Source organism: Amblyomma mixtum, chromosome 10, assembly GCF_055824585.1.
Source record: "Amblyomma mixtum isolate Tamu chromosome 10, ASM5582458v1, whole genome shotgun sequence".
Taxonomy (NCBI): domain Eukaryota; kingdom Metazoa; phylum Arthropoda; class Arachnida; order Ixodida; family Ixodidae; genus Amblyomma; species Amblyomma mixtum.
This window is the reverse complement of record NC_143021.1, coordinates 142,842,759-142,852,334: the sequence shown is the minus strand read 5'-3', so window position 1 is coordinate 142,852,334 and position 9,576 is coordinate 142,842,759. Positions and strand designations below refer to the sequence as shown.

General features: G+C 48.7%; 1 protein-coding gene across 1 annotated transcript; it reads right to left on the bottom strand.

Moving 5' to 3' along the window:
* Positions 1-7,063: 7,063 nt before the first annotated feature.
* On the bottom strand, positions 7,064-9,199 carry LOC149327162 (uncharacterized). Its single transcript, XM_089564802.1, has 3 exons — positions 8,769-9,199; positions 7,934-8,060; positions 7,064-7,462 (listed from the first exon to the last, which is right to left on the bottom strand). The coding sequence occupies exons 1-3, from the start codon at positions 9,038-9,040 to the stop codon at positions 7,064-7,066; spliced, it is 798 nt and encodes a 265-aa protein (XP_089420928.1). The 5' UTR covers positions 9,041-9,199.
* Positions 9,200-9,576: the final 377 nt, after the last annotated feature.

Genomic DNA, 9,576 nt, shown 5'->3' with positions numbered 1-9,576 from the left:
TAAGAGAAACCACGAGAAAAATTGTATGCATTGGAAACCGATAGCTACCCGGCGGCACTGGGAATCGAACAACCAAACCGCCCGCGAACCGCATGCGCAAAGCACTGCTGTCGCTGATTTTAAAAAAGAAATAAGGAAGAATTGGGAATCGCTTTCAACCTAAACTTGCTTGAAGTTCACCGTACCCTTCCGACACAATTCTTTGACAAAGTTCCTCTCAAAAAGGCTATGACAACGCGACACAAGATTCGCAGAATTAAATGGATGACGAATAGGCAGGGGCGATGGTGTTAAGCGCGAAGAAGGATGTGAACAGGGGCACAAGGTATTTTCAAGAGGTACGTGGGTGACCGGTTGCGGGGGTAAGGGGGAGGAGAAAGCAAAGGGCAGTAGGGAGAGGGTGCTGTCTCCTGCTGTACCTTTGCGTGCGCCTTTCTCTTTTTCCCCTTTTACTTTTCCTCGAGCCGTGGACTGCAGGCCGAGAACTCTTCTAAAGTGCGCTGTTTTTTTTACTTCCGACGCTGAAGAGCGACAAAGCTGGCGCGTCTGCCAAACCGGCCCTGAAAGGTCTCATGCATGAATGCATCCTTGCCGGCTCACGTAAAAAAAAAAAAAAAAACCTTACAGCGGCTAATGTGTCACTCCTGGCGAAGAGTCAGTCCTGAAGCGGTCAAACATTTCTGAAAAGTCACATCAGAGTTTTTGGAGAAAATCAGTTGCATTCTTTGACGTCCTGGTTACTCAGGACTGCCACCAGCTTTGTGAAGAGCGCAGTGCAAGGCGCAAAGAGTGGCACAAAAACAAATTTTGGTCGATTTGGCGAGGCTACGGGAAATGCGAATTTGGTGCGTTAGCACTGCGGTTTCGATATTGGGATCCACTGCGCACGGCTGGAAGTTGATGCAGATGCCCAAAGCACAGCGCGAGAGACTGCTAGTTTAGGACACGGGACGTTCGGCTGCGGCGATGTAAGAGCGAGTGCTGTGCTGCTGAGGTGTGTCGTATTACGTGTCATGTCGATCTGCCACTGTTTTCCTCATGGTTTGTACATGGTTCATGTACATAGAACAAAAGGCGATGATGTAGTGGTCTGATGCAGTGGCCAGCAAAACTAATCTAATCGCGCCGTCCGGGTTGGAAACCCACTCGCGGCCGTAAGGTATTTTCTTTTAGTTAATTTTATTTAAGGTAAAGAAAACTCCAGACGTACAGACGGACCTCGGCGAACACTAAGATTGAAAGCCTCACCACCGGATACAAAAAAACTCGATCGCATCAGGTCGCTGTTGTTCCACCGCCATGCTGAGGCAACGGCAAGGTGTTCTCCGGCCACCCGATGGAAACGCATCATCGTGCGGCCGTGGTTCTCGTCTGTTGACTTAATGAAGAAGACGGTACAAGAAAAGGCTCTACCTTAGAGTCCTTACTTCGTAAACAATCCATTACACAACAATTGTGAACAGGCGAGACCAGAACCAGTCGAAGAAACCAGTCGTGTGGAGCAAGGTATCCATTTCTCTACAGATCATTTGTACATGACGAAAGCGACACAGCCGGAGGATCTGGTTGCGTGTTGCGTTCTCGAATTTCTTATTTGCACTATCACAAGACAGGCGCCTGCACTTGCAAAGCATCACGTCCTGTGCCGATCCAACCCCTTCTAACCGCTGGTAAGGCTCCACCAGCGCTGGTGGAGGCCTATCGGTGGTCGAGCTCTTAGGCCTATATCAGATGCTAGGTGTGTGTGTGTGTGTGTGTGTGTGCTTGTATGTGTGCGTGTGCGCGTGCCCGAAGAGTGTCAACAAAAAGTTGCGTGAATGCAAGCGCTATTCCTATGTAAGCGCATCAAACTATATCATATATGCGACGGCAAATCTCATGAAAATGGATATACGTTTCAGTAGAGCCATCTCCATAATACTACACGGATGCAGGAAACGGGCGCGATGCATATTGTGTTCCTCCGTTTCGGAAAAATGAAAAGAACATGGTGAATGAGGTTATGCGTAGATGTGAAATACCGTAAATTAGCCGCATGTCCTGCTGCATGTATCAGGTCACCATACGAGATCAGCCTACACTTACGGACCCATATGACTGCAGCCTCTTCGAGCAAAAAAAAAAAGAAGTGAAAACAAATCCGCAATGCCGTGTTTTCACTAATGCTTATGCGGCCGCTAGTTTGTTCAATAACAGCTTTTCGTGGCGGGTATAGCATGTATAGGCACCCTGCGCATCTAACTCCAGCGCGACGCGCGCGCCACTGGCGGCGGCGCGCGCGTCCCTGTCAGGAAGGCTGGGGCAGCCCGACAGCTCCCGCTGTGCTGCGCGCGCCGTCCCGAAGCAGTTTTGGGCGTCCTTACCGAGCAAAAAATGTCACATAACAACAGCAGGACACACTGCTGTGTTGCAGGATGCAATAATGCATATATAAATTCGCCTGGGACAAGGTTTTGTGGACTTCCGACGCGACATTGGGAGACTGCCCACCCTTCGCGACGGGCAACACGCACGCGCGGTTTCTGGTCAAGCAGTGGTCAAACCCGTGCAGAAGCTTACTTGACTCATGCATGGCTGTACACAATATGTGGTCTTGAAAAGCCACGCATAACTCGCCCGCAGTCACGCCTGTGGAAGAAGCCGAAATTTTGCGCAGTAAAGAATCGTTTACCTTACTTCCAGTTATGCGCGGAATCCTTGCTCGCTTCCACTGCGCCGTGTCGTCCAGCGTCTTTTTCGACAGTAAAGGCACGTTTTCAGAGGCAACGGCAACATGTTCTTGATAAATCTTTGCCTCCACATCTGAACGACTGGGTGATAATTTAGTACAATTCTAATGTCGAAAATTTCGGGTACTTGTACTGAATGTGTAGAAATTAAACAAAGCTTGCAATGAAATCCCGCTTTTTCAGCCCACGCATTCTGCAAGAATCCTGCATGAAATAGCTGGGATACTCCTTTTTTGCACAATCCCAGTCAAAAAGTTTTATGTTTTCCGCACTGAGTTTCAGTGCGCACAGGCGCTTCGCCGCAGCTTGCATCCTTTTCTGCTTGCAAAAGCTAGTTCATTGGACATCTCATATCATCAAAACACTGACGCACGTGTTGCAGCGATAAGGACCTGGCAGTTGCTGGAAAAATGAGAAAATATGAGCGGCAGATTACGCCATGGGTACATCATTTCAAGGCGTAGTTTGAACAGGGCATTTCAGATCGAACACCGAAGTTGCGGCAGACGAGAATGTTATGAAGTCAAGTTTGCGCCGCTCGCTCAAAAAGTGGACTTTTCTAATTACCTTCAATGTTATGCCGCCTGGCCGTCTTTGAAAGTTTAGGGTAAGTTTTTTTAAATGCAGGAACACTGCAGGCTTGCGGGTGGCTCGTTTTGGAGAGCGTTTCACACCGCTCCAAAAACACGGCAACGACAGCAGCGCATTTGCATTTGCCTGCGATGCCTGCCTTGCAACTACAGCTTGCGGTAACAAGCTGTCTACTGGAATATAGCTACATAAAAAAAATGAGTGAGAGTTCAGCGGTAACAGGTACCAGATACAAATATTTCTAAGGGTTAATTTGATGGTTTTCGGTGGCGCAGGGATGCTTGTCTGCGCAGTGTACCGGGCTGCTACTTCGCTCCAGTCGCAAGATACCGCCTCTTTCACGTTGTGTACATGGCCTGCTTCAAAAAGCTTCGTTCCTTTCCTGACGTTCGCTCCTCGAAAGAATTTTTCAGCCTCATGAATGCATAGGTCGAAATCCCGCCTCTACGAACAGCGGCAGCCGTTAGCAGATGCCATCCCATCGCTGTCGCGGGGCGAGCCTTCCTGACAGGGACGAGGAACTGGCCGCGCGGGGGAGCTGAACGCAGCCTCGACTAGGGTGCCTCGATGCGCGCCCTCTCCTCCGCTAGAGGAGAGGGCGCGCGCATCGAGGCACCCTAGCCTCGACGGTGGCGGTGCCTTGCGGGTGCAGGGTGCCTATAGGGAAGCGCACCTGAAGTTTGCTCCCACTGCACCAGCGCCACTTCTCCCCTGCCGGTCATTTTGGCGTTTCTGTACGGGCACGTCGCCGGCGGAGCGCATTGAGCCCAGCACCCTGTCGACTGGTACGCGCGTGCTGCCCGCGCAGCTGGCACTCTGCTCCGTCCTGCTCGCGGGCGCACAAAAGTGGTGTTCCCGCTTGCTGTGAATTCCGCGACGTTCTAATACCCTTGTCACACGGGCAGCCTTAACCTCAGTTCCATCTAACTGCAGTTACCCGACATAACAGCAGTTGCCTTAAACCGAACTGAGGCGCTGCTACACGCTCTCTGACACAGCGGCAAAAACTATCACATGGTCGTGACGTAAAAGCCTTTTTTCAACAATTTTACCAACTTATCAATAATAAAAAATACCATTTGAGGCTGGCAAATTAATAATATTTTCTTAATAACTACATTCATTTTATTTGTAGCACAATAAGTTTGTTTTTTAGCTTTAGCGAAGTCAGTCTTTCAACAGTGGTCGTTGTTGGCTACGTAGCCATGTTTGCAGCCGCAATTAGCCGGAGTTTGTTGATTTTGTTCGCAGGCGGGTGGTACGAGTGAAGCGGTCTAGTTTGAAACTACAGTTAACTAGAAATATTCGCTATCGTTGAGACTACAACTCTTGTGTGTTCCGTTTCGAGGACTGAGGAGCGCACTGGTCAGCAGTAAGCAGGTTGGTGAGACTGCGCTACCGCACCTTCCAGCGGACAGTTGCTTTTCAACATGGCGCAGCGTGGTTGTGTTGCGGAAAACCGACATGACGACGACGATGAATTCTGGGCAATGCTCGCCGTCCACCAAGCAGCTCTTCATCAGCGTCGTATTCAGCAGCTGCGTATTCTTGCAGACATCGATGCTGCAGAAGAGGAGCGACAGCGCGCGGAGAGAGAATGTCGCCGGATCGTGGCAATAACTGCGCGGCTCTGTTCGTGCGAGCGGCGATTATGGGCCTATCCGCGAGGGCAGTCGTGGTACGAGACAACGGTGCCACACCTGCCGGACAGTGAGTTTAGGGCGCACTTCAGAGTGACCCGCAGCACCTTCAGGTATATCCTGAGTGTGTGTGAATGTATGCAGCGGCAAGATACGGTCATGCGGAGGGCAGTTCCCCTCGATAAGCGTGTGGCCGTAGGCTTGTATCGACTCGCGTCGTCAGCAGAAGAAAGGACGATCGCCAACGCTTTTGGCTTAGGCCGCTCGACAGTGAACACTATATTCTGGGAATTTTGTGCTGTCGTTGTGCGTGAACTGGGGCCAAAGTTCATCAGACTCCCCAGGCAAAATGAGTTGGCGGAGCACCTTCGCCAGTTTACTGCCGTGACTGGATTCCCGCAAGGCGTGGGAGCCCTAGACGGCTGTCACATTGAGGTGTGTCCGCCAGAAGAGCATGCCGCGGAATACATAAACTATAAAGGGTGGTACAGTACTATCCTTCTGGCTATCGCAGACCACCGCTACAGGTTTCTGTACACAAACGTCGGGTCTCCTGGACGAAATCACGACTCTGGCGTATTTCAGAGCTCAAGTCTGCCAAGTATACTGGCCGGTCCACTGTTCCAAGCTGAAGCAAAAGTTGTGGCAGGAGTGACAGTGGAACCCGTTCTGCTTGCTGATCAAGCATTTGCGCTGCAGAGTCACGTCATCAAGCCATTTCCAAATGCAGGACCTCCAGGCTCACCAACTGCAGTGTTCAATTACCATCTGTGCAGGGCTAGACGCATTGTTGAAAATGACAATGGCCGACTAAAAGCACGTTTTCGCATTTTGCTGAAAGGACTCGAGTGCGACATAGCCAATGTGAACTGTGTAATCCGTGCGTGCTGTGTGGTGCACAATATCTGTGAGGAGATGTCAGACAGTTGCGATGCAAGTTGGTTTGATGAGGCCCGAGCTCGAGACCAGGGGCGGCCTCAGCCGTCCTGCGCAAGCAACAGGGCTGAGCCATCAGGTGTTGCGGTGCGAAATGCCCTGGCAAGTTACCTTGCATCAAGCTGAACCTTGCTTGAATCTCATAACTGTTTTTCTTATCGCATGTAAAAAATGTGCTGGCGGTACCTTATATTGTTGGTACAGAAAGTAAGCAATGGCACTGTTTCCTGTCCTTGTGAAATGTTTTGCAGCTTGTGTATTGCCTTGCAAAGTTGTGATTTATTAAGTGTACATAATAACAGAAGAACACAAATTATCCTATCAGGTGCAGAGTAGCAGGCATATATTGCAGTCATTTACTTGCCTTTTGGGAAGAATGAAGGTCTGAACTCTGGCGGTGCCTATGATGTAAACATGTGTATTTCAGCACTAGCATGGCTTTATTTTGTATGACAGGTAGTGACTGCAGACACTGTAGCGTGCAGGAAATATCAGGGTCACTTCGGTTGTCAGTATGTTTTCACAGCCCAGCATGAGACATTCACTGCGCATTATTGGTACACCTAGCTAAATGGCAGTTCACTTAGGTTCGAAAGGTGAGAAGTGTCTCCTGCCTTCCTTTTTTAATAAGAGACGTTACATGTATGTATTCACCTCATGATCATTTTAGAAAAAGGATTAACATGGCTCTGTTTTGTGTGGCAGGTATTGACGGCAGGCACTGCAGCGTGCAGGAAATATCAGGGTCACTTCAGTTGTCCGTATGTTTTCACAGCCCAGCATGAGACATTCACTGCGCATTATTGGTACAGCTAGCTAAATGGCAGTTCACTTAGGTTCGAAAGGTGAGAAGTGTCTCGTGCCTTCCTGTTTAGACGCGTGCTTTGCAATAACTTGCAACTGAACTAAATGTAACTTGTGGTAGGGCTAGTTGGTGGGAGGGCACTACGTAATGCTCATGTTGTCTTCATTATGTTACATTTTGTGCTGTAGCTGACTGCTACATTTCCTGTACAGAGAGGGAGACACATAACACATAAGACGCTTTAGGCAAAATAACTTCTCAATGCCCTGCAGTGACATAGAAAGAGGTTCAGAGATCGTCACTTTGGAGGCCGCAGCTGCTAGTGTTTCATTTACCACAAAAGGTTGCCACGAATACAGAATTTATTTTTCTTTCTCCTTGGATGCAAAATATGTCTGCATAATTTGCAGGCAACTTTTCTGTATGTCATTCGACTCCCTCTGCAGCTGCACCAGCTCCTTTCTTAATTCAAGGCTGTCACTGGCAGCCTTGGCCGCTCGCTCTTCAGCTTTCTGGTGCATTTCCATCAGGTCGCTGAATGCTGACTTGTAGGGCCGCTTCCTGCTGGCTCCCTTGTTGCTGTTGCTTGCGCTTGGGCTGCTGGGTTGGCCACTTGGGTTGGCCACTGCTGCTGCAGTTTCATCCGCAGTGGATGCTGTGTTCTCCACTCGTGGACTACCGCTTGCGGCTGGGAAGTCCACCTCTGCTGAATACGTGGCCACAATTTCGCTCTCGTCAGGAGCAAAATCAACTACTGGCAGCTGTGAATGACAAGAAAAAAGGCATGTAATATCAAACGAGATCACTTAAGAGAATTGGATGGAAAGTGCAACATCAACATATCAAACAAAAACCCTTGGCATCAATGTTTGTCAAATAAATGTGGTACGCAAGCAGCTTCTTTGTTTGGACCTTCACATTTCACTGCACCTTGTACAAAATATGAATATTTTTAAATCAAACAAATGGCAGTCATGCTAAGTATAAGTGAATATAACCTACTTTTAGCCTATCTTGCTGGCCATGATGGATTGCACACAACAAATCACAAAACAAGGAGAAGGCGTTTTTGAAGGCACAGTAATGGTTAAATAATTTTCAGCATAGTGCTTTTGCGACATTACAATAGACCTGATAAGTATACATGCATGCTTATCATGCACAAAAAGCCAGCTTACAGCAACAACTGCGCCATAAACAGTTCTATTGTAGTGGTTGGAACAGTTGGTTACCTCCACACTTTCCTCAACAAGGCCTCTGTCATTGATTGGCAGTGATCCGAGGAAAGAATGAAGCTGCCAGTAGAATGGCCATTCAATTCCTTTGGCGCCTGTTGTGGTGCCACAACGCCTCAGTTTCCTGCAAAGAAAGGTTTGTCGAATGCATGCATGAAAATATGAGTATGTGCTCTGTTGCTACCTTTATGGATAAAAAAAAACGGGCTACCAGTTGCACTCAGTGCAGCACCCGCCTGCCATTTAAGCCAGGAACAGAACGGGCTCAAGAAATGAAAGAATAGCGCAGCAATGCAGGAACAGTTCACACATTCAATGTGCAAATTTTCACAAATTAGGCGCTCTGAAATAGATAGGATCATTATCTATTTGTTACAGATTTTATGCGTTAAGGAGCAGGTAAAATTTTAAAAGGAAGAAAATGCCACAATTTTGAAATGAACTCTGCGGTACATGCAGTACACACAATGTTTGCCTGGTGCACTGGTGTAGTAACTTGTACAAGAGGCGCCCGCGCGGCTTTTAACTTTAGTGAGCTAAATGAAGGCTCCCGATAAAGCACTGACACAGACGCAGAGTAAATGCCGGCGCATGATCGCGCAAGGACAAGAACTATGTCGCCTTATGAAAACACATCTCGGGAATGTTGCGTACCTTTCGTCGTTTACAACACGTCGGCGCGGTGTCGCGACTGCGGACAAGGCCTAACTACGCCAGTGCTAACCAATGCTAACAGCGCGGCGTCCCTCTCTTGAGCGTCAATGCTGCAACATCACACAAACTTCCGACAGAATTCATCGTTTCATTATTAGGAAAAGAGAATTCCACTCACCGGTAGTGTTTGTTCAGGTTTTCAAGTTTTTGGCGAACTTGATTCGCAGTGTACGGGCCTTCTCCCGCCGGCAGGCCCGCGTTCAGCGCGTCAACCATGACGCGATATATGCGCGCGTTGCGCGTGTTTGAGCGCAGTGCCGTCAGATTATCCTCCCAGATGCGTATCAGCGCCTCTGTCGTCGCCACAGACCATATAATACGCTTTGGGGTAGATGTTTCGCTGGGAGCCGAGCTGCAGGCGTCGGTAGCGTCGGACATGGTGGCGGCCATACTGCCAGTTACTAGGCTTGACTGAGGTGGCCAGCCTCAGTTTGCGGTAACCATGGTTGGCAGAATAACAGTGGTTATGTTTATCGTGTGAATGTGCGTAACTGCAGTTAGCCTTAACTGCCGTCAGCCTTAATCATGGTTAGGCTGCCCGTGTGACAAGGGTATAAGAGTGGAGAAACTGGTTGTGTGTGGGGCTGTCACAATAGTTCTCTGAACTTCAACGGCCAAGGACGGCCCGTGTAATTCTACAGATTTCCTGGTGATGTCATACATTAGTAAAACGAGCTTCTGGGCAAGTTGGTTACTTTGCTTCCACATCACTGCAGCGTAAAGAAGACGAGCACAAAGGAAGAAAACACTTACGACACGGACAAACGCTGCACTCACAACTGATTTTATTTCGCCAGCAATGGGAAATATAAAGATTCCGCCGCTAATGCGCGCGCAGGAAAGTACACATGCCATGAATAACAAAGATACATCAGATACATCTTATCGTGTGGCCGAGAAAAGATCACATTCCGCTTTGTACAAAT

Bases quoted from the DNA above. Each gene is read 5' to 3' on its own strand.
- LOC149327162 (XM_089564802.1), bottom strand. From the start codon at position 9,040: ATGGCCGCCACCATGTCCGACGCTACCGACGCCTGCAGCTCGGCTCCC. The intron at 8,061-8,768 runs GTGAGTGGAATT...CTTTCTTTGCAG, and splicing joins AACCTGAACAAACACTACCG to GAAACTGAGGCGTTGTGGCA. The intron at 7,463-7,933 runs GTAACCAACTGT...TGTCATTCACAG, and splicing joins TTGTTGAGGAAAGTGTGGAG to CTGCCAGTAGTTGATTTTGC.